General features: G+C 31.6%; 1 protein-coding gene across 1 annotated transcript in view; it reads right to left on the bottom strand.

Moving 5' to 3' along the window:
* LOC106475722 (inhibitor of nuclear factor kappa-B kinase subunit beta-like) overlaps positions 1 to 14,637 on the bottom strand; it is a gene marked incomplete at its 3' end in the record, with an annotated part of 19,835 nt that extends 5,198 nt beyond the window's left edge. The window contains exons 1-6 of the mRNA XM_013936392.2: positions 14,473 to 14,637; positions 8,511 to 8,675; positions 7,455 to 7,676; positions 4,451 to 4,609; positions 4,126 to 4,215; positions 2,895 to 3,019 (exon numbers count right to left, since the gene is read on the bottom strand). Of these exons, the coding sequence (XP_013791846.2) occupies positions 2,895 to 3,019; positions 4,126 to 4,215; positions 4,451 to 4,609; positions 7,455 to 7,676; positions 8,511 to 8,636 (722 nt within the window). The remainder of the gene's footprint in view (positions 1 to 2,894; positions 3,020 to 4,125; positions 4,216 to 4,450; positions 4,610 to 7,454; positions 7,677 to 8,510; positions 8,676 to 14,472) is intronic.
* Between the last annotated feature and the right edge of the window lie 318 nt (positions 14,638 to 14,955).

Below are 14,955 nucleotides of genomic sequence, written 5' to 3'. Positions count from 1 at the left end.
AAAATGACACGGTATGATGTGTTTACACACATTTAAATATAAAATGACATGGTATGATGTGTTTGTACACAATTAAATATAAAATGTCACAGTATGATGTGTTTACACACAATTAAATATAAAATGTCACAGTATGATGTGCTTGTACACAATTAAATATAAAATGACATGGTATGATGTGTTTGTATACAATTAACGTACCAAATATAAAATGACACGGTATGATGTGTTTGTACACAATTAAATATAAAATGTCACAGTATGATGTGTTTACACACAATTAAATATAAAATGTCATGGTATGATGTGTTTGTACACAATTAAATATAAAATGTCACAGTATGATGTGTTTACACACAATTAAATATAAAATGACACGGTATGATGTGTTTGTACACAATTAAATATAAAATGACACGGTATGATGTGTTTACACACAACTAACGTACCAAATATAAAATGACACGGTATGATGTGTTTGTACATAATTAAATATAAAATGTCACGGTATGATGTGTTTGTACACAATTAATGTACCAAATATAAAATGTCACGGTATGATGTGTTTGTACACAATTAATGTACCAAATATAAAATGACATGGTATGATGTGTTTACACACAACTGTACAAATCCTAGAAGACTGAACTGTTGGAATCATCTTAGATCCCTATTAGTTGTTTAGTAAAACAACTCTTATTTTAGAACTTATATATATGTATATATTATTATATATTGTTATGATTTTTTTTTAAAAACATTTTCCCTGTGTTTTCATGTATCTATAGAACTAAAGTATATACTGTATCATAAAACACAATTAATCACATAAAAATTGAACTCATACTGTATTACATAATAACTTTTACCATAAGTATATATAAATATTGTTTTTTTTATGAACCATATTTGTAGAGATTTTTATTTTTGTACTTAAAAGTGAGCATCCCCCTTAAACAAATCTTGGTTGCATGCATGATGTAAGGTAAGATTAGGATGATTAAAAGAAAAGTTACATTTTCACTATATTCACTCATATCAAGCATTGATTGCTGAATAATCTGCTCAGTCAACTGTGTTTGTCAGAATTTGACTTATTACACAAGGGCTATCTGTCTCTAATTTGGCAGTGATAGACTAGGGGGAAGGGAGCTAGTTAACACCACTCACTGTCAACTCTTGGACTACTCTGTTACCAATGAATAGTGGGATTGACCATGACATTATAACACCCCCACAGCGGGAAGTGTGAGCATGTTCGGCAAAGGGGATTTGAACCTGCAGATTGAGAGTCGATCTCCCTAACCACCAGGCCATGCCAAGTCTTGTCAGAATTGACTAATAACAGTCTAAGGACATGTAATACCACTAAGTCATTAACTTATTTACATGGACAGGACCCCCGTTTCATTATAGCAAGTTCTAGGTCGATAGGGAAAAGTCTGGCTGTCATTATGTGGTATTTATACTCACCTTAGTATAGTAACTTGTCTGTGTTATTGATTTCTCAGCATGTTAATGTGTTTCTAGTTTCTTCTAGCCTCAACTGTAAACATATTAATAATTTTAATGTGTTTTTTCTAAGCCTTTTTCTGTATCAACAATTTCTAAGTTAAAACCTAAAGTTGTTAATTACTTCTTAAGTTTTTCAAACCGATGATGGAATTAGAAAACAGTTTCAAAATATCAGTAATTAAATATTTTTCGGCATTACTACATCTTTTAATATTGCTTATAAAACTTTGATTTCCATCTTATGTCTCATTTTAAAATCTTCTAAGAGGTCATCCAGTACCGTCACAATTTTTTTTGTGTGAAATCATAAAGTTGTATCATCTTTGTTTTTATTGGATTGAAGTAAATGTGTTTCCACTGAATTAAGTACTGCCTATCGCACACTGTGACAAGAATCTGTACTAGTTTTATCACATGCAATACTAGGACAATTATTTACTAATGATAAATTATTTCATTCATATGAATTTTATAGACAACTATTTTTTACAATTAATTACTTTACTTCGCAATAAGTCAGACATTTAACAATGATTTTTAACAAAAAATTAGTTTATTTAGCAACAAATAATTCTCAATTTTCCGTAACAATCATATACTTTTTCCTAAACCTTACTTAACCTGATTCATGATGCAGCTTCCCTTACTATACTGGTGAAAACATTTTCAAGAGCACGCACGAGGATAACGTCAAATAAAACCTCACAATGTAATGTTTAGTATTTTTCTGATTTACAATCAATGTCACCAAATAATGCTTATTTTCATACAGTAGTTTTATTAAATCCTTGTAATGTTTAGTAATAATCTGCACAATTTTGTAAAGATACGCACACATTATCAAAAAGTATAGTTTAATTACTCTTATGAACACCATATTAGTAGGGTAATAGGATAAGTAAAGTGTTCTTCACACCATGGTAGTAAAAAAAAAAATCTGGAAAGGCAGCTATTGAGCAGCATCCTACTACTCATGCTAAGGAAACTGAATGTCACTTAGAGCTTGAAGTGTGTGAAATATTCTGTGGTGTCGCATGGATTTAAACCCAGCTCTGAAATTCATAACTCTAACACAGAGCCAACATAAAAGAACATCAATAACAAATTTCAAGTGCTTGGAAACCCCAACACAAGATGGTTAAATATTAACGATCTTGTACAACATGAAGTTTCAAGCTTGGTTACTGACCACGAAATCAAGGGTGTTTAACTAAGCCTCAAGTCACACAGTTCACTGTTCCCAGAAACATCAATTACTATTGTTTTACCCACATTATAGGATCATTATTTTAACTTAAAAGTTAAATGATACGGAACAACAGTTAAAACAGTTAAAAAGGATCAACTCAGCAATAATAAAAAAGCAAAAAAAAACTTACCATTGTGCTGGTGAAAGAGAGGGGAGAAAGGGACGATACCCAACAATTATCTCATGCGTTACAAGGCCTAGACTCCAGTAGTCAACAGTATATGAATACCTTTTGCTGTGGAACAGTTCAGGGGCCTGTAATGTACAGAATATATACATAAGATTTCATGCAAGTTAATGATGTAAATAATGTTTGAGAAATTCTTCTGCTGATGTCTAAACACCAAATTTCATTAATTCTAATCCAACCATCTCTCTTCCTTAACTTTCATTTCCAAAAATATATATGGAATTAAACATTTGTTAGGAATATTCTTTCCAGCTTTTTAAATTATTGATTATATTTACAACTATCAGAGATTTGAGACACTTGGTGCAAGACTTTTTCCCTTATCGCTCGCTTGTGGATTTTGGATATGTGGTGGGAAACCCTTCCTTTATTGCATGAAAACAAATGATATTACTCACATGGAAAGATGAAGCTATATCTACACTCTTCTCTTGTGACACCCAGTTATCAAATACAAAAAAGTTTCATCATAAAAAAAAACACTTTTCACTAAAAAACTCAATGTTTACTTGTGTTTTGGACAGATGGTATGGTAGCCGAAGGTGTGTTTTATCAATACAAGCTTAAACTCTAATAATGGTTGGAGACGGCTTGAATGATGACGAAACCTTGTCGAAACATTGTACATTTGCTGTTATGTTAAACTTATATTAAAGTTTTTCTTCATTACCCATTCAAGCCATCTCCAGCCATTATTAATCTCAAAGTGGATTCCTCGTCATCGAATTTGAAGCTTAAACTCTGAACTGAAAGTGTACATTTAAATAAAATCAGAGGAAAAACACTTGAATACAGTTCAAACAACAACCTGTATGGAAAACCTTTACTATTAAGTCTTTTCACAACACTAAACAAATAAAATAAAAAACGTCTTGTCTCCAATAAAGCTGTCTCTCTGAACTGAAAGTATACATTTAAATAAAATCATAGGAAAAACACTTGAATACAGTTCAAACAACAACCTGTATGGAAAACCTTTACTATGAAATTTTTTCACAACACTAAACAAATAAAATAAAAAACGTCTTGTCTTCAATAAAGCTGTCTCTCCAACCTTTCCTCCACAGACTACAACAACAATCCTTAACCTAACTTGGACACACTGTGGAAGTAACAGAATAATAACAGTAGTGTAGTGGGTTGTTTTAAAATAAAAGGAAATTATATTTACCAAATATTGTAAAGTTCCCACAAAAGATGTACAGATGCTCCCTTGGTCCAATTCTTTGGCATAACCTAGATCAATCAGTTTGTACTGCAACTGTTGGAATAGAAAGGGGGAAATTGCAATATTTACATGCATAATGATCAAAATTCACAAAACAATTTTTCTTATACAAAAGATAGTCAATATTTTTGACAGAATTATTGTTATTATACTATAAGTATTTGGCATAATATAAAGTAGAATTATATTATTTCCATAAGCCTTTGTAGTCTTTCTCTACATTGTTTTTTTTCTTTATTAAAAAAAAAGGAAAGAATTAGTGACCTACTTTTCCATCATTTTCTTGCAACAGAATATTCTCCGGCTTCAGATCGCGATGAATTATACGTCTCTTGTGTAGGTATTCTACAGCTGAGGCAATTTGTCGGAGAAAAATCCTTACATTTTTTTCTGGTAGACCACAACAGTTTTCTGGCTTTCCAAATTTCTAATAAACATTAGCAAGAAAGTATTTCAAAAATTTTCTACTAGTATTTACTTACTGCTTCTGTTTCTAAAAACAAATCTGTATAGAGTTTAAATAAAATTTATTGTAAATACACTATAAAATCTACGAATATAAAACACGTGTTAACAAAATAGGGATTATGACCAAAAAACATCATTAACGGCGAATGTCCCCAATTGATAAAAGTTAATGTATTTCCAATAATACTTACCTCCTTTGACACTACAGCTATTACTCTACAGCTAGGGTTTCTTCCTTTATCCATCTAAGCATTATCAGATTTTTTATTGCTTGCTTCAGTCTTTTATTTACCACTTAATTGCCATTGGCGATATTTGTCTCGTGACACTATCAACCTACATCAATACACACACACTATCTTGGTACTGTATATAAGCACCTCCTTTGGGGCAAAGGAAAAGAAACCCTAGTGATTGAGTAACAGCTGTAGTTTGAGAGAAGGTTTTGGAAGGATGCTTTCTGATCTTTATAAATAAAAACATAAAAAGGAAAAAAGTATTATTAATTAACTATACTAACTGCCAAATTTATTTTTAGTTTTGCTTTACGTACATAGCTCGCTTTAATTGGAAATTAAAATGAATACGTAAGAGTATGTAACCCACAGAATTCTATGGAGAGTTCTTGTTAGTCTAAGTCTCCACTTCAGTCCACTAAGACTATTTAACCCACAGAATTCTATGGAGAGTTCTTGTTAGTCTAAGTCTCCACTTCAGTTATTAACACACACTTTCTGTCTTCTGTTACACAACAAATTCTACTAAACATGTAAAATAATGAAAATTATAAAAAATGGCATGAAAATTTAGCCAATGGAAAATTATTCCAACTATTCTAAAATATATTTTTATTAACATTTCATGAGGTCCTTTACCCAAAATGTATTCTAACACTTGTAAATATAACCAAACAGTGATAGATATACTTCAAATTTACAAATAACCTTAGAACAATGGTGATTAACATTTTAAGAGTTTGCTTTTGTTTGTTCATTTCAGACTAAGTTTCTGCTGTAGTTCAAAAATTTAACATACAAATAAGAGTGGGCTGTAATCAGCCCTTCTTTCAAACTGAAGAATAGACGTGATGGGTCGGAGAAAGCCGAGACCTCTGGTGTTAGTACATTACTCTAGTGCGGCCCAGCCTTCACTGCAACTTAAATTAAAATACAAGTCTGTACTTGTGCTGGACAGAGAAATGAAGATAATTATCTTTAACGTCAGAAGCCAACGAGCTAAGGTTTGGTGTGCCCTTCATCTCAACGTGAAACCAGACCAGTAAACTGTTGAGACAAGTTTCTAGCTTTGAGATGTTCTTAGAACAACAATAGAATTGGAGTGCAACCCAGGCAAGGATGCACCATCTTATAGTAATATGAACAGTGTTATAGTAACATGAACAGTGCTATAGTAACATGAACAGTGTTATGGTAACATGAACAGTGCTATAGTAACATGAACAGTGTTATAGTAACACGAACAGTGTTATAGTAACACGAACAGTGCTATAATAAGATGAACAGTGTTATAGTAACATGAACAGTGTTATAGTAACATGAACAGTGTTATAGTAACATGAACAGTGCTATAGTAACATGAACAGTGTTATAGTAACATGAACAGTGCTATAGTAACATGAACAGTGTTATGGGGTAACACGAACAGTGTTATAGTAACACGAACAGTGCTATAGTAACATGAACAGTGTTATAGTAACATGAACAGTGTTATAGTAACATGAACAGTGTTATAGTAACATGAACAGTGCTATAGTAACATGAACAGTGTTATAGTAACATGAACAGTACTATAGTAACATGAACAGTGTTATAGTAACATGAACAGTGCTATAGTAACATGAACAGTGTTATAGTAACACGAACAGTGTTATAATAACATGAACAGTGCTATAATAAGATGAACAGTGTTATAATAACGTGAACAGAGCTGAATTTATAGTGTCACAGGAACTGTTAACAGTATTCAAGGGAGTGAGGCAGAGCATGACTAAAGAAACCTAAATGCATGTAATCCAGGAGTTAAATGAATCAAATGTTATATTAATAACAGAATCTAAACATCCTCACTCTACTTGGAAAAATTAGTACAGTTCTGCAAAAAGAAGTTAGGGTGAGTGAAGACATGATTAAAAGATACAACAGTACTGCAAAAAAAGAGCTTAGGGGTCAATGCAACACGATTAAAAGGAGAAGGGACTTATTACCATAAGTCTATAATAAGACTATACAATAAGACTATACAGTTAATGTTGAAAATATTTTCCAGTTGTTTATACTTTATTAGGAACAGTAATAAAGATTATATTTTTTGTAAAAAGTTTTTTATTCACAAAATGTTCTGCAAAATAAACATTAATTATTTAGTATTATTGTTTAAAACCCACGATCAAGTATAAACACAGTTTTAATAAAGATAAACACGGTTTTAATAAAGATAAACATGGTTTTAATAAAGATAAACATGGTTTCAATAAAGATAAACTCAGTTTTAATAAAGATAAACATGGTTTTAATAAAGATAAACATGGTTTTAATAAAGATAAACTCAGTTTTAATAAAGATAAACATGGTTTTAATAAAGATAAACACAGTTTTAATAAAGATAAACACAGTTTTAATAAAGATAAACATGGTTTTAATAAAGATAAACACAGTTTTAATAAAGATAAACTCAGTTTTAATAAAGATAAACATGGTTTTAATAAAGATAAACACAGTTTTAATAAAGATGAACATGGTTTTAATGAAGAAAAAACAATTTTAATCAAACGAAACAAATCTTACTTTTCTCAAATCACCACCAGCACAATATTCCATAGCAAGCAGAGGGAGATCACAGCTACTTGTATCTAAAGCTGGGGGAACTTCAAGAGCAGTAATAACATTTGGATGCTTTAATTTCCTCATGATTTCAACTTCTAACTTCCACCTTTGTCGATGTTTTGGAGTCATCATGGCATCTTTTCCCCAACGACATTCCTTTATAGCAATTGGTTCATTTGTTTTCTGTGACATAAAGATAGCTGGTCATACACAATATTGCAAAAAACACTGTTAAACCTTAGTTTACTTAATTATTTTTAATTGTTTTTCACTTGATTGGTCAGTAAATCTTAGCTGTCAGTCTAATACTTAAAAAATTAGGATTACTAGCTACATAATGTGCTTACATAGGGCAAGCATGTTTAGTGATGAGGATTTGAACCCATGACCTGCAGATTGTGAGTCAAGGGACATAACAACCAGGCCATGTCAAGCTCTACATATTATACTAATGATAAATATGTTTAAGACACTAGATAGAATCATTGGTCTATATATACGACTCCTGTCGTACCAGTTAATGATACCATTCTGCAAGATGTAAAGGTCAGTATCCTCACCAATGCTTATTCTCGCCCATGCTGTATTTTCCTCACTACCATGTGCACCATGCTTCTCTATGAAAATGGGTGTTGGATCTGGTTCTAGCTGCTTCTTCTAAGTTATTATGTGCTTCTTATATGGCTTCAAGTATACTGGATGTGATTTTGACACCATTACTAGTAAACGTTTCGTGCCATACTTTGACATCTGGCATATGGAACAATATTCCGAGGCCCATTGTTAATCACATGTTCTGTAATAGTTGCAGCATTTAACGTGTGGTTCAATCTTTGGACAGATACCCATCATTTATAATGGTGGTTCTGTCTTGCCGTAGTTGCAATATAACTACAGTTATAACAGGTGGGTTTAATCAGAAAAGTGGTGTATATTTCAAGAACAACAGTGATTGTTAAAACAAAAATCAGACAAAATAAACAGAACAAATAACAAAACGTTTAATTAAAAATTTACCTGATTTCTCCACAAATCCACACGTCCAAAACCTCCTGTTCCAAGAACTTTCTCTCTTTTCCAATCACCTTTGATATTTTCATCCCCATCTGATCCACTAAGACTTGGTCTCTCTTGTTGGTTCATAGTGACATCTCAATTATAGTAACAAGTGTACAGGTCACTCTAATGTCAATAAAATAAAAAAACAACATACATTCTGTGCAAATTATAAGAACTTACGAGTGAAAGTAAAGAAAAGTGTAACAACATTTCAACGACACTATATATGGTACATCCAGTGTTGACAACATCTTTGGTTACATACCACGAATCTTCAGGTGTTAGTTGGACAGCTGTGGTCTAGACACTATTTACATCCTTAATTACAACATACACAAATTATAAGAACTTACGAGTGAAAGTAAAGAAAAGTGTAACAACATTTCAACGACACTATATATGGTACATCCAGTGTTGACAACATCTTTGGCTACATACCACGAATCTTCAGGTGTTAGTTGGACAGCTGTGGTCTAGACACTATTTACATCCTTAATTACAACATACAATTAATAAAGTCAACAACAACAAAAAGATATATGATATTTATATCCTTAAGGTCGATCTAAATACATTCTTGATATAGTTACTGTACTCATGGGCTAATAATAATGATGTTCATGTTTGAAAATGAACCAATAATTTTACTTTAAACACTTACATGTATCATCGTTTATTTTTTTCTTTGTTTCTATGGAATAACCTTCACTATAAGTTCGTTAAAATAAGAAAGTGCTTGTACAGAGCACTTCTATAAGTAGAGAGTGTTCTATACTATATGACAAATGTAAAGGCAGTAAATACATGTAGTAGTTAAAAAATCATTTTGTGTTTCATGCTAAAATATACAGACTTAAAAAATTATCTTTTGTTCAAATAATAAATTTCAATATTTCTATCAAGTAATTAAAATACTTACGTGTAACAAACTAGAAATTCATTTGAAGATACCAAAATTAGAAAAAATTAAACCAGACACATAAGTTAATATGAGAGATTTTCAGGCCAGCTACGGTAAACACACACACACACACATCATGATCAATTATTTCTCTAAGAATCTTACTAATCAGAAAAACCTAAAACTTCTAATTAACTGAGTATGTGTACACTGAGAAGTTCCATTAGCCAATCTGATTATTACTTAATGGCGAGAATGGTTGGACTACGGGACATAAATACAGATTGTGCAAGGGTAGGAGTTGTATTTAACTACGACAGCTTTAAGTTTCTAACAGGGTGGTTGGTTTTTGGAATGGGTTGTCTTCAGTTAATTTAGGGGGGAGTTTAAGGGATGGCTTGATAAATATGTGAATGATAAGAGTTGGCTTTAAGTGTTTTTATTTTAAAATTTAGTCTACTGAATGGGATAGAAATGGACTAATATTTCCTTCACTGTCCTCAAATTATATGTATTTTTAAGACAACAGTACACATCTTTAAGGTCAGTAAAACATACATAAGGCCCAGGTTAAGACAGTCGTATTTTGGCAACAGGATGATTAGTGGTAGCCATCTTAGAAGAGTTTAAGAGGAAAAATTGATGATTTTCTGGGAATAAAAAAAAGGATGGATTTAATTTTAATTTTCTTGAGAGTGGATGCCAAGGGGTGCAATGACAGCCTTGAATACCAAATGGTCCCTTATTGTCTGTACGGGGTGCAATGACAGCCTTGGAGACCAAATGGTCCCTTGTTATTTGTACAAGGTGCAATGACAGCCTTGGAGACCAAATGGTCCCTTATTGTCTGTACAGGGTGCAATGACAGCCTTGGTGACCAAATGGTCCCTTATTGTCTGTACAGGGTAAAATGACAGCTTTGGAGACCAAATGGTCCCTTATTGTCTGTTTTGGGTGCAATGACAGCCATGAAGACCAAATGGTCCCTTATTGTCTGTACAGGGTGCAATAACAGCCTTGAAGACCAAATGGTCCCTTATTGTCTGTACAGGGTAAAATGACAGCTTTGGAGACCAAATGGTCCCTTATTGTCTGTACAGGGTAAAATGACAGCCATGAAGACCAAATGGTCCCTTATTGTCTGTACAGGGTGCAATAACAGCCTTGAAGACCAAATGGTCTCTTATTGTCTGTACAGGGTGCAATAACAGCCTTGAAGACCAAATGGTCCCTTATTGTCTGTACAGGGTGCAAAGACAGCTTTGTAGACCAAATGGTCCCTTGTTGTCTGTACGGGGTGCAATGACAGCCTTGAAAACCAAATGGTCCCTTGTTGTCTGTTCAATTTTAATTTTTTACTGTAATTTCTTATGCTCAAAACAAATCGTAATCTTGCATTTAAGTTTTTTCTACATCTTCAATATTTTTCAAACCAAACTTAGTACCATTTATACATCTTTTACTAGAGTTAATCATTTTAATGAACAACTTACCCACACAGACCTACAGCTTGCTAAATCACTGAGTCAATCTAAGACAAAATAATTAATCTAAAAATCCTAATTTTAACTAACTAACATAACGAGAGAAGCTATAAATAACTAATTTTTACATATGAAATAACAAAATTATAGGAAAACCACCAAGGTGAAATAAAATGCAGACAACACACTTGTTCATTACAAGTCACGGTATAACATGATACTATAGTAACTGATATACTTAGTGGAAAGATGTTTCTCAGGATAAAACATGTCTTATCAAATACTGTTTAAAGTGTAACTAGAACAATTCTAATGATACTAGATGCACTTCTGCAGAATTCCCCGAAATGTTCTGTTTCAAGAGTAAACAAAACCAAACATAAAAGTAACAAATATTTTTATTTCTTGCTTTTGAAGTCAACACACAACTGCATAGTCATGTGAGTGGCTAAAACAGGTGACCACTTCAGGTAGCCTTTGGCCCCCTTTCAAGGAAATTACCCCAATCTGTATGTTTTTTATAACTACTACATTAAGCAAGCTTTATTATGACAGCAAAATTATAGAAATACTTTTATATATAACAGTATTTGAGTTATTTATCGAACTGTAGACAAAACTGTTTGCTCTCAACTATACATGTTGCTTGCACAGTGTACACAAAATGTTTATACTTCTTATTTGATATAGTCTAAAAGGATTAAAATGGCATGTTAATAGTGGAGGATAGTCAAATCAACTGGAATTAATATTAATAAACATTCAAAACAAATGAAATATGTAGTTTATACTTTATTACAATGCTGGCTCCTCCAGTTAAAGTAAAGTCTCAAAGTGCAAAAATCACCCAAACAGTTTCTGCTACATTTGTGGAAAATACACTACAGTTTCACAAAGGAAAAACATCACACTCAAGGTAAAAGTAGCTTAATACCACTATTTTGGGTGTAAAGTTGGTGACCAAGAAAAAAAAAAAATATTGTTACGACAGCGGAAGTCATGCGATGCTGGGAGCATGCACGCTAGAGGATCATGACTTATCAAGGAACCTCGCGAATGTTCCAGTGTTTGCTAGACTCTCTCTTTTTTATTATATAAGCCAGGGATAGATAGATATGCAGATAGAGATAATTAAGTCAAGCGAACAGTAGGCATCGTAAATACAGTGTGTGAACCACTGTGATTTATAGTGTGTGTTATAAAAGTTGTTAAGTTTAAAGTGACGGTGGAAATTCTGTGTATTACAAAGTTGTATCAAGAAAGAATAAACTAGTTTTAATTAAGAAAAGATTTGTATCGCTGAAGTTCCTCGGAAAGAATTTATACCAGAAATTAACAAACGAGCAGATACGTAATAATATTATATATAAAGAATGATGGACAATCAAACCAATTGGGATCAAGATTAATAAATATTCAAAACAAATGAAAACATTAAGTGTGTCATTAGAAAAATCACAATAGAAATGAAATACAAAAGTTTAAACAACTGAAACCACAAGATAAATTAAAAGTTCTTGCACTAATTACCACACTTCCATGTTAAAAAATCTTGTGAATTTCTCATTATAACTGTTTCGTGCTTTACAAGTTATTATTAATAGTTCCCAGTGAGATTTATATATTTATGTTTTTCAATTTTCTATTATACATTATTTGAAAATCATTTCTCTCTTTTTTCAACAAATTTTTATTCTTTGTTATTATAGTTTTCATTTTTGTTGAGTTCAAAATTTGCCTATTTTACGTAAAGAATCAAAACAAAACCCATAAATATAAAATTGAGAAAACTAGTTGGCATCTATTACTTTTAGATGCAAGGATTCTAAATAAATATAGTAGTCTTGTTTAAACAACTCAGTGCTCAAAATGTTAGAAAACAGAACTTTCAATCAAAGTTCTTAACTTAAGATTCAATTTGGCCTGATGGTTAGAGCACTCGACTCGTAATCTGAGAGTCACAGATTCAAATTCCCATTACCTGACATACTCGCCCTTTCAGTCATGGGGGCATAATAATGTGAAGGTCAATCCCACTATTCATTGTTAAAAAAGTTGGTAGTTGGTAGTGTTGACTAGCTGCCTTCCCTCTAGTCTATCACTGCTAAGTTAGGGACAGCTAGCCCTTGTAGTGGCCAGAAATAAAGTCACAGTTTTGGGTAGGAAAAAAGTCCTAAATTTTTTAATACCCAAACACAATGTAAAGTAATACAACAACAAATATTTTTAATTAGTTATTTATTACAATAATAGTATGATACATGATATGCAACATTATATGAAAAAGAGGCATATATGAAGTCAATCATCACATCAATGAGTGTAATAACTCAATAATTTACCTTCTATGAACTTAAAAAATTATAAATATAAATTTTCCAATTGTGACTTTTTTTCATACATTCCCCTCATGCAGTTTTGTGTGAAATTCAAACCAAACCAAGATTCCCTTAAAGCACTGCCACACTATGTACCCATTGTGTTTCTCATGTTTATCCTATAATCATAAGTCCTTCAAGTCTCTTATTATGTTAGTTGATTTAATTCAACTGAAAAAAGGTTTTTTTTTATATAAAAATAATACAATTACAGTTCATAAATCATACCCATGACCTGGTGATATCATGAGAGAGCAGTACACATTTCAATAAATTTAAAGACAATTTATAGGTTTCAAGTATGATGTTCATACTTTTAAGCTTTATTGGGTACTATGGCATAATATACATTTAAAACTTCTTTAATTTCAAGTCTTAATTAAGGTACTTTCAGTTTCATTGTTACTAATACAGATTCCACATAATATTTGTAATTTTGTTTCACACAGATTTAATATAATTAATTTCTATATAAGTAAATGGCTATTTAGATACTGTATTCTATTTGCCTGGTTGAAGTTTAATTTTTCTGTATATGTATTTTAGTATTTATCATTTCATGACAAAGCTCTAACGCTAAGACTATCTACTGCTATCCCTAATTTTCAACCACTAATCAGAGGGAAGACAGCCCGTCAAACTCAGAGCCCTGAAAATGAAATCGTGTGCAATTACACTCACAAGGCCAACTCATATCCTGAAATCATGATGAATATATCATTACAAATTATAGTACATAACAGTAGTATTTGTAATTTTAATAGGAGAAAAACAAAAATTATACTATGCATTATGGTTTACATCTGTTTATCATATCAATAATATCATTATCACACCTTTCCACATTTTCACACTGTATTTGTATTCCCTTAAATTAAAATTCAACAGTGAACTTGAACCGACCGTTTGAGTATAATATTTGTTATATAACTAAACGTCAATATTTGGCGCCATAAACAATGTGACTTGAATAATATACGTAATATGACAACTGTCCTCGTGACGATTCAAGTTTTCGTAAAGCATTAATTTTAAAAAAAAATGATAAAGTTAACTTACTATGACTGTATAACACTAACAGTAACACTAGTAGTAGTAACAGTAACTTAATTGTAATCGTAACTTAAGTTTGTAATTTTTTCCATGAAAACGCTTACTTTAACATCTATTGCTCGTCTTCTTCATAAAATGCACAACCACAAACGTGCTGATTTAATTAATAACTGGGTAAATATTAAATTTAAAGAAAATAATGATAACGTAAATATTTATAAATAAAATGAATTTAATTATATGTATTTACTATAAACTGATGTTTATGATTCCCTCACGCCTAACCAAAGAAATAACCAACATATCAAGGGAACGTTTAGAAATAACTAAATGATAAGTAGAATTTAACAAATTTAACTGTAACGCTTTTATTCCAGTAGAAGATTAACAACTTGTCATGTTTTAGTAATAAAAAAGAACGTTTTTTTTCAGCTAAAAGTGATATAAATTTGTAGTTCACATAAGGGATATTCAAAATCAGATAATTCCAAATAAAAAGTCCGGCTTCCAAGTTAAATAATTTGTATTTTGAGAAGCTCCAAACAACACCGCACTTCACAACATATCTCTTACCCTCTTTTTATTTG

The sequence above is a fragment of the Limulus polyphemus genome, unplaced genomic scaffold (genome assembly GCF_000517525.1).
Source record: "Limulus polyphemus unplaced genomic scaffold, Limulus_polyphemus-2.1.2 Scaffold9038, whole genome shotgun sequence".
Classification (NCBI taxonomy): Eukaryota; Metazoa; Arthropoda; class Merostomata; order Xiphosura; family Limulidae; genus Limulus; species Limulus polyphemus.
This window is presented reverse-complemented; position numbering and strand designations above follow the sequence as displayed.